This window comes from Strigops habroptila, chromosome 1, assembly GCF_004027225.2.
Source record: "Strigops habroptila isolate Jane chromosome 1, bStrHab1.2.pri, whole genome shotgun sequence".
Taxonomy (NCBI): Eukaryota; Metazoa; Chordata; class Aves; order Psittaciformes; family Psittacidae; genus Strigops; species Strigops habroptila.
The window spans coordinates 22,225,990-22,241,769 of NC_044277.2; the positions used below are offsets into that span (position 1 = coordinate 22,225,990).

The 15,780-nt window shown below is 36.1% G+C and overlaps 1 protein-coding gene across 3 annotated transcripts in view; it reads left to right on the top strand.

The window, feature by feature from the left end:
- STK3 (serine/threonine kinase 3) overlaps window positions 1-15,780 on the top strand; it is a 124,210-nt gene that overhangs the window by 54,680 nt on the left and 53,750 nt on the right. For all 3 annotated transcript variants that reach the window (XM_030511381.1, XM_030511399.1, XM_030511389.1), the window contains exons 7-9: window positions 1,470-1,607; window positions 4,118-4,243; window positions 14,418-14,610. In XM_030511381.1, the coding sequence (XP_030367241.1) occupies window positions 1,470-1,607; window positions 4,118-4,243; window positions 14,418-14,610 (457 nt within the window). The remainder of the gene's footprint in view (window positions 1-1,469; window positions 1,608-4,117; window positions 4,244-14,417; window positions 14,611-15,780) is intronic.

Genomic DNA, 15,780 nt, shown 5'->3' on the forward strand with positions numbered 1-15,780 from the left:
GTTTGGCACAGCTGCCTACTGAAAATATAAAGCTGTTGTAGCATACATCTTTATTAAACAATATGCTCAGGTTTCTTGTAATTCTTGTCTTAGGCAGGTAATGAAATGAGTTTTGTAAATGTTTAAGTATTTGAATTAAAGCAAACTATTCAGTACTGAAATAATTTTTCATTAAAATGATAGTAATCCAGGTTTTTGCATCATTTTGCGTAGGTTCCACTTTTGTTCAGTGCAAGAGAAGAAGTTTAGAATGAGGGTTTGAACTAGTTAAACCAACTTCGAAGGCCAGTCAGACTTCTTAAGAAGTTATGGATAAAATCTGAGGCAGTTCCCTCTCCCTTCTCCCCATGTTTCAAACACAGCTGAAGCTTCTGGTGCCTCTGCTATGTTAACAGTGTGCATAATCACTCATTTCATTTTTTCCTCTTTTCTGAGTAGGTATTTCTGACTATGCTTGTAGAAAAACAAATAAAGAACTTTGACTCCCTTTCACTTTGGAAAACATGATTGAATTGAACATGGTCTTAGAAGAAAATACCGTATTATTTCTGTGAAAAGGCCTAGCTCTGAATAGTGTTGCTGTCATGTAAATCTTCAGCAATGATACTGAATAATTTGAGATATTACATACAGAAGTTCAACATTTCCCATTATTTTACCCTAGCCTTTCAGAATTGTACTGCATTTTTGTTTTCTTCCTACAAGTGTAAAGCTATAATTAGAGAACAACCTGGAAAAAAATCAGAAAGCAAATAGCACAATATATATAATGTTAAGTAGGACAGACATTTTTTATATAGTGTGAATATTTTTCCTAATTGAAATATCTGTCTGCATATGGTTCTTGACAGTGTTATGTAGGTAAAATGCTGCCTTTTCAATTCCAAGTAAATTCTAACTGCTAGTAGGCAAGTTACTTGATTTATTTTTGTCATCTTTTAATGTTGTCTTAGGCCTTTTTGCATACGGTCCTAAGCCTGATTAGGGAAAGCAAGTTTTAAAACTACATCTGAAGAATTATGAATGCAAAAGGAAATAGTAATCCTACCAAATTTTCTAAGCAATTCTCCTATAAAACTAAATACAGTTAAGGAAAAGAAGGTGATCTTACTTGGCTTTTCACAGCAACTTTATGTGTCTGTTTAAACAAGCAGTGCTGTCATTTCTGCTAAGAATTTCTAAAGAAAATAATCTCTCAAGATCGATAAACATCAATAGATAAAATAACAAGTAATGTGCTCAGTGGGGTACAGTTTAAACAGAGAAAATCTAATGGGAAGTAGGTACATTAGTAGCAGATGGATTTACTTCCTGAATCTTGATCTGAGTGGAAATCCTAGCTTACTTAAAATTTGTCTTCCAGATTCTCAGCCTGATAAGAAAGGTGGATAAAGCAACTTATTTACTTGGTGTCAGTGCTGTGATGATGTTTTGTTTAAATTTGCTATTGTTGTTTGATTTTTATCTAGGCTATTTTTATGATTCCTACAAATCCCCCTCCAACTTTCCGGAAGCCAGAGCTCTGGTCTGATGAATTCACAGATTTTGTGAAGAAATGTTTAGTGAAAAATCCTGAACAAAGAGCTACAGCAACACAGCTGCTGCAGGTCAGTATTTAAGTTACTGAGGAAATGCAAGTTTTCCTGTAGTCTCAAACCAGAACTATTGTGAAAATTTCTAAGGGCAAATATCATGTAACTATTATCATGCCTTATTTATTTTGTACTTCGTGGTCTTTTCTCTGTCAGCTCCTGTATCTCTGCCTCCATTTTATTTCTCCTTTGCTGCTTCTAAAAATTAATTGCTCTTTATATAGTTTAGGGCTGGTTCTTGCTATTAAAATTTGATCCTTGCTTTGTGGTTAGAGGCCCTCAACAGATCTCAGGATTTAGGCAAGTGTTAAGTAAAGGAATTGAGCCCAGGTTACCTGTCAGTGTGGACCACCCATGGAGTATATTCAGTCTTCCCTTCTGGTCATGTCAAATTAAGCAGACAGGTTGCTCTGTGTCCTAGACGGGTCTGATGCAGATAGACAGTATAACGAGTTTGTTCTTGGGCTGAGTTATACCAAGTGGGCGCTTTTAAATTTGAGCCACATGGGAGCATGGACCTTTGGAGCCAGGGCAAGGGTGTGCCAGGCTTTTGCCTGTTCACTGACCTTAGCTTCTAGCGGCTGTAGAAATTCAACAAGTTGCATCTTTTTGGTTCTAAGATAGAAATAAAGCAGAGAAATTTCAAAGAACTACAAAAACCAAACAGGATGGACTGATCTGTAAAGAAAGATTTAGTCTCTGTGAAATGGACGTCATTTTACAGGGGCCACACAGTTTAGTGTGCAGGAGAGAGAGAAAATGCAAAAAAAGTTTTCTCCTGTGGCCCTGTGTTTGTGTTATCCACTGCCTTCAGGGCTATCACAATACGCCTAAAGTAACTAAGGAAAACCAAAGAACAAAGGTAGCAAAGGAGGGAATGGGGGAATTTCTAAAAAAAGTTATAATAGCTTCCATGATGATTAAAATGGAATCTAAAATTTCCTGTAAATAAACTTGCTTTGATAATGAGACAAAAGTGACAGATTTTGCTAGGTTCTTTGCTCCTTTTGCTTTCCTGATTCCTAATTCATTAAAGTTTTGGACATTTTAGTGTTCTTTCATGCTTTTCACTGCTATTGGTAAATACTATTCTTAATTTTCTTTGTTCATCGGTCTACATAGGAATCTGATCTTCTGAAATGTCATCTGTAAGGCACTATGCTGGATTTATATTGTCTCTAGCTAGCAATAGCTTCTTTTAAAATTTAAATGCCAGTGAGCTCCACTACAAGGAGAACATAAAAACTTTGCAAAGTAGTTTCCAGCAATAGATCATCGAATTCATAAGTCATGTTATGATTATTTTCCATACTGTGAAAACACCAAAATGTAGACTGCAAGGAGAGTAAAAATTGAAAGGTAGAGTTTTGTATGACCTGTGAATCAGAACTTGAGACCTTAAAGATTTGAAATTTTTATGGTTAGCTGAATACTGGCATATGGATAGAAGAGTTTTGCATTAATCCATGCAAGTAAGGTGAAAACAAACAAACAAACAAGCTTCAGTGTTCCTCTTTCCACACGCTTACTGGCCAGAAAACTGAACACTATGTCCAGCATAAGTATGTGTTACCTTTTCCCCCAGCTGGAATTTGGAGCATGTGTGATGGAGCTGGGGGTGCTGTGGGTTTGTGTGAGTGGGAATGAAAGTACTGCTTGGGGGGGAAAGATCATGGAGGAAAAAGGAGAGTAACTGAATTAATAGATCAAGGGAGAAGATAGATAACAGGTGCAGGACACCAGGCTTCATCAGTTCTGCTCTTCATGGAACAGGTTTTTTTATTATTTAGTAATACATTTTGGAGGTGCTTAGAGTTACATTTTGCCAAAGTTGTGTTTGCATATAGGGATGCAAAAATCAGACGTTTTCTAATGGTAGCAAAATGAATGTAAATCATAGAATCATAGAATAGGTAGGGTTGGAAAGGACCTTAAGATCATCTAGTTCCAACCCCCAATGGCATAAATGGTATTGTGCACATGTTGTCTTGGAGGAAGAAGTGATGTTTTAAATGGCCTTGAATTAAAAATTAATCTCCCTGCTGAAAGTAAGGTATTTTTTTTGCGTATTCCACATTTCAGCATCATAGACCAAGAAATGTTTTATGACAGGTTTGTTGAAGTAGGCAGCCACAGTTGCTCTGCTTACAGAGACTAATTTATACTGTCAGTTTGTTAAGATTAATTAAACTCTGTAACTGAATATCTGAAAAAGTTTGTTTTTCTATGTCAGACAATCACCACTCTATTTATTTACTACTTATTGCACATTTCCTTTGGAAAATTATATCCTTAACTATAAAACAGTTGTTATATGATTACATTTTCCAAGGCTTGCTCTTGTTAAAAATAGAAGCAGCTAAAAGATACTGTATGTTGTGTTAGTGTAAGTTTTAATTATTGTGTGATGTAAAATAGTATTTATAACTGAAATCTGTGATGTTGAATAATACTTGTAATTACACCTGAAACTTAAGTGTTGTAATGATGTTGTGTAATTTAATGTTGTGCTTTTTTTCCCCTAGCATACATTTATTAAGAATGCCAAGCCAGTTTCAATTTTAAGGGACCTGATCACTGAAGCTATGGAGATAAAGGCAAAGCGACATGAGGAGCAGCAGAGAGAACTAGAAGAGGAAGAAGAGAATTCAGTATGCGTCTTTTTTTCCTACAACTGTATTTCATAGATAAGTTGCTGTTTTTCCCCCTACTACTTGTACTTCTGTTCAAATATTTTTCTTTCCTGGGTTTCCACCTGATTTTTAGCCTATGAGAGCTGAGTATTCCACTCTTATTTATGATGAGTAACGCTTCTGTGACTAATGCACTATGAGCCAGCTTTCAGCGCTGTTCCATGAGATGTCCTAGTGGAAAAAAACCCCAACAACCAACAAAAACAAACAAACAAAAAACCAAACCCAAACTATTAAGGTTTCACTTTCACATAAGGGCTTCTAGACAAATTGTTTAATTTTCAGTTCAGGGCACTTTCTTTTTTTTTTATTTGTACTTTTAATTATTAAGTCTAATACACAGAACAGTTATGACACACAGTAAGTAGTAATAACAATATGATTTGAATCAAGTAGTGCCTATAAAGTGAAAATGGTGACAGCATTTCATTCTTCAGATGACACTGTCAGCATATGTTTGAGGAGAGAAGCAGGTCATGTGATAAATAGGTTGCATTTAGAATTGTTTGGCAATGTTAGGAAGAAGTCAGCGTTCCTGGCATTATTACTCTCACTACATGATTTATTTTAGGACAGTCTTCTGCAATGCAGCAGTATGTGCTTCAAAGAAGTGTATTGCCACACATACAATGAGAACCAAGGTCATTCAGGAATAACACACAGAGAAGATGGAGACTGGAATGTTAGTAGGAATCTTACAGCTTTGAGCAAACAGAAAAGAGCAGTGCAGTAATGCAGTCTGCAGCGTCCCAAACTGTAGGATCTTCGTTACGTGTTAGAGTGTTAGGTGGTGATCTGTATATAGGAATGCTTTTTCAAGCAGATATCTTGGAGTGTTTTGTATTCCAAAAGACAGCATGGTCTTTTGTTTGCTGGATGTTTTTCTGAGTCTGATCTAAGAGTATTGATAGCTTGTGTTTATAAAGATTATTTACTCTGGATTGTATTTGCTTAGTCAGTAATAAAACAGGCAGGGAATCAAGGAATGTTGGGGGTTTTGGTGGTGGGTTTTTTTTTTTTTATTAGTAAGGAAATGTTGCCTATGTGGGCATGTGTGACTTGACATGCAGAGTTGTTGTTTGTGACTTTAGTTATTGGATAGTTGAGCTCTGAAGAGCCTGATTTATTACCAACATAAAAACTTAATGTCGTTACTAAAATGCTTTCCTTCCTACTATTGCCTTCTGAACTGTAGACCTCAAACGCTTGGGCATTGTTGATGTCTTTTGCATTAAGCCAGAGTTAGGTATGACATCTAATTACTTAATTTGAAGTTCAGATGGGGAATCAGGTTGCCAGGCATGGACAAAACAATCCGTGCTAGCTCAGTACACAGTATATACCTTCCCTCTCTCACTACTGGTTGGAAGGGTACAACACAGGTTTGGTCCACCTCAACTGAAGAAGCATTTAGCAACTGCTCATGTTTCTTGCATGGGTACAAAAGTCAGAATGTAACACTGTGTTCCCTGACCCGCCCCCTCCTTTCCTTCCTCCCCACGCCCCCCCAGTTATTCAGTGTTTTGTGTAGGGGAACCTCAAATCCAGGATTTGGGCAGGAATCTGTTATTTGTGTTACTATTGCAGTAGATGGGAGTTTTTGCCATGTACTTTTGTGGTAGAGTCAGGAGACAGTTCATGAGTTAAAAAGGCAGTGACTAGTCAGCTCAGAAAAGGAAGGTAGTAGAAAAATAAAAAGACGAGCATGACTTCAGTGTAAAAAAAGATGGAAGGGGAGAAGTTGGAAAATGAACCCTTGTATTACCTCAAGTGGAGAGATTAGTAGATGAGACTTTAAGATGACACATAGGCAAGAATGAAGAAGTCTGGATAAAAACTTTAGCAATATGGATATTTTGAAAAGAAGAGTGTGTTTGTTAGGACAAGCCCTTTGCACTGCTGTACTTCTAAAAAAACTTCAGAATTATTTAAACCTTCCCCCCCCCCCCCCATTGAGCATGCACATTATGTTGTATAGTATCCTTGGAGTTAATTAGTAAAGTTCTAGAAATAGTTTTGTCCTTAGTAAGTTGATGTCTTGTACTCCTTTTTAGTTTTCTATCCTGATGCTGACTTAAAGGCTTTAATTGATTAACTGAAACGAATAAATAATACGAAATTATGTTTGCAGGGGACCTTAAGAGAGATGGATCCTGGATATTGAGTACATAATATATTGCATTTGGATGTAATTACATAAGCCCTTGCAGTTGCATTTTTGAGCTAAGTAGTTTGCTTCCTCAGCAAGATAAGCTGGCTGCCTCTCTGGGTCTGTTTTAAAGCAAAGTAAACTTTGTGAAGGATGGGCTTAAAGTGACACTGAAGGTAGGCTGAATACAAAGCGTGAAAGAGATTAATGCAAACTATCCCTTAATGTTTTAGAGCATAAGGTGACAAGTTTAAGAGTTCAAGTGAGTGGTTACTGCATATTGCTGAAGAGTGGAACTGCTTGAACTACACATTCTAACTCTGCTTAACAGGTTATTGTAATTGTTTTTCTTTGAAAACACAGAAAGGTTAATCCTTACAATCTTAAGTCTACTTTGGTGTGAGAGAGCTCCAGTAGTAGACTAGGCTACGCAAATTGTCTGTAGTCAAATTCGGTGTGGTCTAAGGTAAGTCAGGCTGGTTTATATTTGTTACAGACTTAAGTGTGCTTTTGGAGTGACAGTAATTCAGAGGATGAGTTGGCAGGACTCATGGAAAAGTTTACTGATTGAAAGTTTACCTGTAGTTTTCCAGCAAAGGCCAGCTTTGCTCATGATAGAGAAAATGGATATTTTAAAAATAGTTTGTGTCATTATTGTGAACTTCAGTAGGGAGAAGGCATAGATCTCTTTGAGCTCGGGGGAAGTTCCAAATATAGAGAAGGACCGCATGCAAAAATAAGAAGATATGCCACTTGTAAGTGGAGCAAATAAGAGAGAAGCACTAGCCAGTGCTGCCGGCAAAGTGGGAAGTGGCGCTTATCAGTGTGATAATTTCTCTTTTTTTTTTTTATATTGATCATGTATAGGTAAATTTATTCCTGGAGATGATTCTGTAGAGGTTTTGTGCCTTTTTCCCCCTGTTAGCTCCATTATTGGAGACTATAAGCCACCATGTATTTATTGCTGCAAAATAACTTGCAATAATGGACAAGGGGATGTCCAAGTATTTTTGCTGTAAGGTTTATATTGAATAGCTAAACCTCTGAAAGAGTTTGCCATTATAAAAAGGTTAAGTAAAAAGGGATTTCAGTTCCTATTTTTAAGAAGATTTTTGCTTATTTTATGCTATTGAGATGTTTTAATTCCCTCAGTTTTCATATGGTTTTATAATTCTAAAAGATAATTTGCGATAAGATTTGTAATTAGGATGAAACTTTTACTTTTGTTAAAACTATTAATATTTGGTAGTAAATCTGACTTTTGCTATCAATAAATACATGCCTTTAATAGTTTTGTATTGCTTGTTAAGCCTTGAGTTAAAACGGTTTGGAAATACTTAGCTTTAATAGAAAAAGCGAGGGTACAGATGAATGAAGTGAAGAATACTGATTGTGAGGTGAGGAGGAGGGATTTCGTTTTTGACAAATACAGTTTGTCTAAACTGTGGTAGTGACCTGTGAATAGCTTTCGTGCTGTCACAATACAGAACTAATCTTGTTCTTAACTGGTTTTAATAATTGTTTGGTTGTCATGCAGACTTCCCATGTCTTGCAACTGAGTCTTAATGTAGTTCATCATTGTAAGAAATTGCAGATTCGAGAGATGACACCATCATCTTGTCCAGTTGTGGTCACTGAAGGTTCTGATCAGTTAAAAGCACAAAACCAGCCAAACTAGGAAACAGCAAACTTAGAATTACTAATTCATCAGATAAACTTTTTGTACTGTGTCCTGAAAGCATCTTATTCGAGTACGGCATGCTAGAAGGCTCCTGAGGAACATGTAGGTGTGATTGAGGCCTGAATTAAGTGAAATTCTGAACAGCACAGACTTTAGTTTTCGGAGCATGCTTAGGCAGAGATTGATCAATGGACCCAAAAGTTACTAAAGAAAACCAGGATAAAAACCAGAAGAATAAAATGAAAGCATTGGAATATTTGTGTTTGTAATTTAAAAACAACCCAAACAAACAGCAAATCCCCCCAAAGCCCCCACTTCAAATTGAAATAATGCTTATTTTCAAAATAAGCACAAAGATTATGGTTTTCATTTCATTTGGAACTTGTTTGGGTAGCTGCCAGAAAAACAATAAACCAGTTCTTTTACACTTCATAGTGTTTATTCGTTCCCTTCTGGAAAGGGAAAACAGGTAATATGAGTGCCAGTTTGGTATACTGTTGGGGATGAAGTCAGCAGTCCAGCATTCAAGTATAAAGATAAATAACCATTGCACATTCCTTCTTATGTCCCAGTTTTGACAGAACCCTGAAGAAATGCAGGGCTGCCTGTGTGTAGTTTGCATGACTACACAAACGTAAAGTTCACATACAAGTTTTGATAAGCCAACATGCAATGAAGGCAGCAGTTCTAGAAAGAAAGAATGACAGTCCCTATGTTACCTTGCATAGTAGCACTGACAGTCATGTCTATATTCATATGTTAACATCTATAAATGTTCTCAGATTGTATATGGAATTGGAGTAACTGTGCGGTTAGAAAGTAATAGCCCCCTAGCACATAAATTTTGGAAAACAACACTTTTAAAGTTGATTTTTCCCAATGGTATCACTGTGAAGTCCTTACCACAGAAGTGCAAAGGCACACTCAGACTCAAACCTAGAGAAATGCATATTCAATCACACCTAAAAGCAAGAGCAAATACTGATGTCAGTGTTAAGTAGAGTCTATCAATGTTAAAGGTCTCTCATGGGCAGTGAATTGAGTCTATATACTGTTGAAGAAGAATGGTTTCAGTTAACCTGTTGGTGGCTTGAATTTATTGATCTAAACCCACAAGAATGTCCTATGTGAAGCATGAGCATTTGTGCTCATTACTCACACATGTTTTAGGACCCATCAAGAAGAAAGGTGTAAATTGTTCTACGATGTTACTTTTGTTAGGAAATGAGATTTAGCCCTAGCAGTTATATTTTAAAAAAGTTTTTATACCTTTAATTCCCTCTTAAAGCCATATATATATGCATTGTAATGGGCACTGGGTTTACAAGTGACTAACTTAACTGAAAATAGAATGGAGAGGATTGGATGGGTTTGGAGAATTCATCCCATGTAAAGATTTTGCTTATGTACTTGATTTTCAGGATTGATTCAGGCTGTTTTCCTTCAAGTGAGGAAGAGTCACATCCCTAAAACTGATTCTTATTTTTAATTTTTACCACTGTGTGAACATTTTGTAGTATGGGAAGTTGTCAATTGTAATGTAAACATTTTTCACGATCTGAAACTTTGTATTATGCAGCTGTAAACTAATGGCCAAGTTGAATACCATCTTCATGTCTGTGTCCTTGCAGAGAGATATAATAATGTTACAAGTAGCTCACTCTGAATTGATTTTTATGCCTGTTAGGAGAGCTGCTCGTGTGATGAGAATGCCTTCTGACAAACTGATGTGTTTTGATAGGTGCTGAGGTAATTGTACAGATTTTTTTAATTAAGCAAAAATTGCAAGTGGTGTATTCTGCAGAAGGTTAATCCCAATATCACAGTTTAAATGTTAGTTTAGGCATTACTAAACATGACCAGTCTCCTCTCTCGTATGTTTTTTGAAGTGTGATGTGAACTGGATGCAGAGGTTGGGCAGCTGTATTATGGGGAATGTAAAGTAACTCGTTGCCTGGCAGCTCACAGGAAACATGTCTAAATATTTATTTCTGTGGATCTTTAAAGGAATGAGCTAACAAGCAGCTCTTCTTGTATGTTTTCTTTTACATTTTAATGTCTCTATTACTTGAGAAATGCTTAATTATTTTAGAATATGCAAACAAGGAATTACTACTTCAGTGCTTCATTTTTATTTTTCATAGACACTTGATGGTTGACAACTATCAACAACTTAGCTGTCAATAATCAATTATTCCCCTATGTAGGCTTAGTTATTCATTCATACAAAAGTTTATTTGTTTAACCATTTATTAATTATGAGAAGTTGGCATCTGTCTTTTGAGACTTTAAGTAATGATTGCTATAATTATTCATTTATTTATAACAATCCTTAATTATTGCTGTAATAAATTCCTTTATATTTTTACAATATTTATATAGTTATTTTAAAGGAACTGGTGAATCATTTGAGTTATTTAGAATTTTAAATCTGGTACACCAGGCTGTATTTTTCTGGAGGTTTTTATATTTACTTACAAACACATGAAAGATGCATGAATGTATATGATAGATTTGTGTATCTGTCTCTGTAAATGTAACTTTGCTTGACAAGCAGTGTTAAAACTTTCTGTTTTCATAGCATTTTTCCTTTAAGCCAGAGAACACTTGACATGTGTGCTAATTAAGTTTGATTGCAGTCCTTTAAGTGTCTTGAAGTTAGAAATATGTGATGAACACTTTGTCAAGTAAAATATAGCTACCCAAGGGGCATAAACCACTTTTTAAGACCATATTGCTAAAATCCGCTGCAGCTTAGAGCCAGAAACTGATTATAGGAACAGTAAACATAGGGAAGTAATTGTGCACAGCAAGTCGTTACTGGGTATCCATTAGAAGGAGGTACAAAACAAGTTTAAACGCTGTTTTGTGACATATATCTACTGAATTTGATGGGATTTGACTCTGTGCTGAAAGTTAAGTCTCGACCTGTTCTGCTGATGGGTCTAAGCTTAAATGTGTGCTCGGTATTAAGCATATACTCAGGTTGTAGCTGAGCTTTGTACATGTTAGGAACTTTTACAAAGTCCTTGTTCTTGACCAAGCTGTATTATGTATTCATGTAGCCACTACAGTGCTTTTACAAAAAGATAGTTGTGACTACAGCCACATTTTTCAAAGGTGATGATGAAGTGTTAATAGTAAATGGAATTATTTTACAGGATACTAAATTTTGCCAGCATGTAAATCTTTCTGTAATGCATTGCAGGCTAGTTAGCCGTCTTTGGTGCCCTCTAGTGTTCTTTTTGCGTGCACAAACCATAGTGAAGAGATTTTAAAGGCAGGCTACTATTATTTGCTTGTCTTGTTTGTTTATTTTTTTTTATCAATCTTCATCCTTTTTTTCCTATTAATATTAAAATTGCAGCAGAAAACTCCATTAACCATTATCACCTTGGCTCATTCATTTCTGTGATGATGTAGACTCAGCTATAATGTGCAAGGCCATCTTTTTTCAGAAAATCCTTAAGTGATGATGATATCTTTTACAGTACAAGCATATTATAAATGTTGCATGTTGCTTCCACTGACGTCTCTGTGGTTGCATTTTCATGCTTTAAGGGTTGGTTTTGTTAATGTTATCATTTATTTTGGTAAATAAGGAGATCCAAAGAGTTACTGCCAAAGGGTTGCAGGGTATTGGCAATGTTTTACTTGTATTTGCTTTATGTTTTAATGTTGTTCAGAGTTTCTGTAGTTTATTGTCATTTCTGTAGCATTTCAATAGATATTAGAGTTCTCGCTCATGTGTTCTTTCTGTTGCTGTATGATGGTGTATCAGAAACCCACGTCAAATACAAGTTTGGTGTTTATTACTTGTACAAAAGAGAACAGCAGTCTAATTCCAGAGTTAGCTGGTTTTATTCCTCCGTTCTTGTATCTGTTTTCATAAACAGCATGAGAACATGACACTTCAGTTTTAATACCTTATATTTTTTTCCTGGTTAAAATTGAGATATGTGTTTGGTTTTATTTAATCAGTGAGTTTACCTTTTTTTTGAGGACAGATTAGAAGTTCTACATCGATATCTACAAACTGTAAAGCATGAGTCAGAAGTTGTACAAAGGAGTCACTTCCATCTCATGTAAATATGCACTTACATAACTTGGATCCACTGGATCCAAGTTATAAGTTATTTTTTTCAAATGCAGAATAGTCTACTGCCATATTAGCTACATCTTATATTTGTGAGAAATACTGTAATGATAGTTCTGGAAGCAATCTGTCTTCACTCGTAAAATTATTTACCCTGGGGCATGCCCACGCCCTGAAAAAGTTTTATATTGCTCTCTTTCAGTACATCATTCCTGATCTAGGGAAAACACTATTGATCAAAATTGTGGTGTGCTTCTCTTTTTGGGACAGCTATTCTGTTAGTACTGAGGTGGGCTTTTGTGAGTCTTAGTCTTCTAGGTACTAGAAGATAACTTTTCTCTTTGCTGAGAGACAATAGTAAGCTGAAGGCTTTTGGCACTCTTAGGCTGGAGAATGAAATGCTATTCATTGGAACAAATTCAGATACTTGATTTGTCTGAAGAAATAGAATACCAGGTTTTTGTAATGAAGCAGAAGATAAAAAAAAAAAAAAAGGTCACATAGGACTCCATTTCATACTTGCTCATAATATTAGCCATCACATTTTTTCACCAACTTCTAAAATAATACTTCTAAGCTTCAAGAAAACGTTTGTTTCTTTTCTGATTCCGGTTTTAGTAAGTTTAGGACCATATGGCTCTGCAAGTAGATGTTAATAATAGTCAAGCAAAGCTGTAAATCAAATGTAACTGTACCTTAAACTCAGAGATTTGCTGGCCTGTATGTTAGAGATGCACGTTTATAACGCTCAGTAAGAGATATAGCAGTGCATTGTGGGTCAGTTTTGCATTGTATTGCAGTACTGAAAGAAGCACTTAGAAATAATACCTTAATTGTTCTGGCACTTTTAAAATGCAATGCAAAAAGATGCTTTTGGACTTTACTTTCTGAGTACCGTTGTTAGAAACATAAAAATACAACTTGCAGAAAACACAAGATCGGGGAGAGGGGGCGCCTGGAGGGATACTAAAGAAAGTTAGAATTGCCACCAGGAGGAGCAATACCGAAATATTCTCATTTATTTACTAGCACAGTCTTCTAGTGCTGTAGCTGTAAACGATCTGTATCATTGGGAATATCGTAATTTTTTTAAGGGTAGGGTACTAAATATAGTGTTTCAGAATGCAGCTAAAAAAAACCCCAGAAGGAATGCAAATGAGGAACTTGAATATTTTTACAAGTTATAATCTGGAAAATAATGATTCTTTTGACTTTTGAAATTTTAATCACAGATTTAGGTCTGTATCCTGGTTTCAGCATGTTATGCTGTTAGCCAGTAAATTATAACCAAAATTGGATCTATTTTTGTGTCTCTGGGTTGAGACGTAATTGAATAATTTTCAGGAGCTGGTGTATCAGTATTACTACTAACTACAACTCACGGGATCTGCTTAGACCAACCATTAGGGAAACCAGCACTCAGGCAATGTAGCTGGCTTGTGCAGTATGTATATACTAGACACAAATTGTCTGTTGTGTCGGAGAGTAACAGGAAAGGAAAGAGTTCAGATTTGTCACAGATTCAAAATGCTACTGTGTCTCTTCATGATACTGGCTCCCTCACTTAGTGGTTAAGTATGTGCTTTACAGATATTTTTCTACATAGTATCACCAAGTTATTTTCCTCACTCTGGTGACTGCTTTTTATAGAGAACTAAGTATTTGAAGTAAGCAAAGTTGGTTTTCTGTTTCTGAGGTGGACTTCCAAAACTATTTTTGAGGATTGTTCAGTAACTAAATTGAACGTGAGTCTGTTATCTGGATGCTGTGTAATGTAAGATGCTGGGCATGATACTGAGTTAAGGGTGATCAGCGCAAAGCCTTAGTGGTAGTCCATTGCAGAACAACCAAATCACTTTCTATAAATTGTGGTACTGATTTTGGAACCCCGGGAGGTATAGTGAATCATGAAAATCACTGGGATATTAAAAAGCAGATGCTAATATGAAGTGGGTGTGTGGGCCACTGTTTATGTTGTATTCACCCTGCCTTACATCTGTGACAAAGAAAAAAGCTTTTCTTCCTTTGTATGGAATGCTTTTTATGTTGTAGTTTCTTTTTAAGTTTTAAATCTGGAAGTCCAGGAGCACAACTAGATCACATGAAGATACAAAACTAATGAATAAGCATGCAAACGATTGCTTCTTAGCTGTGGTTTGGTTCTCTTTAAATCATCTGTTGCATTCTGGCAAATGTTTCTCTATAGGATGAAGATGAACTGGACTCTCACACCATGGTGAAGACCAGTTCAGAGAGTGCTGGTACCATGAGGGCCACAAGTACGATGAGTGAAGGAGCTCAGACAATGATTGAACACAACAGCACCATGTTAGAATCTGACTTAGGGACCATGGTAATAAATAGCGATGATGATGAAGAGGAAGATGGGACCATGAAAAGTATGTTGTTTATTTAATTTCCTTTTTTTTTTTTTTTTTTTCAGTAATGTATTTTCTCATACTATATGAGAATGCTGCATCATCAGTGGCTTTTGTTGATTGGGGTGGAGGGAAGGGTGAGGCTATAGTTGTGGTTTGGATTTGTCTTTAATTTTCTCAGCAATAAGAGCAAATGTACCTTTTTGTTTAGTGGTTAGTTTAAATAGGATGATTCACCTCATGAAAACACTTAATATGTGCTTTAATTTGTTTTCATGCTGAAACAGAATATTTGCCTATTAAACTGGGAGGCTAGTGGAGTGTTAGTACAAGTGATCTCAAACTCATCAATTTCGACAAGTTATGGAAAAGATGAGTGGTGGAAAAAAATATTACAAGCAAATTTGGAATAAAGGATAATAAAGTAATTCTTAGGGTGGAAGTGGGGTTTAGTACGGTTTCTGTGCACCCTGTCAATCACTTCAGGCTCGATAAGCAAGTTCTATATAAATAGTATTCCAGATCATAGAACACTACCCATGTAGCTTTTATATGTGCTGGGGAGAAATACCTGTTAGTATGCCAAACAAATCAAAAATGTGTCATTAGGTTTGCACTGCAATCTCTTGCCCATGTCCTGTTTGTCTGCTGGAGACATTGTTTTTAAAATGTAATGTTATTTTGAATTTTGAGTTGATTCCAGTAACAATCTGTAGTTAGAAAGGGAATTACCTTCCTACACCTTGGCATTTACTCAGTATAATTCTTAAACCCATTCTTCTTTCTTGTCAAACAAGAATATATAAGCTCTGGGACAGCAGGTTTCCTTGAGACCTGTAACTCCAGTGAAAGAAAGCCAGCAAACTGGAGGTAGCCTGATGGCAAGCGATAGCTTCATAATTCAGCTGTCAGGCAGCAGGTTTGGTTCCAGCATTTACTTGCTGAACTTTCTTGTATTTTGCATTAGAGAGCCATTGATTAAACTTAAAAACAATTAAAGAATGGGACCTCCACATCTCTCAGCTGACAAGAAATACCACTGTAGCTGGTCCTCCTCTGGTTCTGTGATGCGTGTGATATTGGCTGAAACAGCAGCAACAGCTGCCTAAATAAATGTCACCAGGAAGGGACATGGAAATCCCTGCTCTCCTTTGAGAAGCAGACGCAGATTTTGTGCTTCATTGTGCTTGA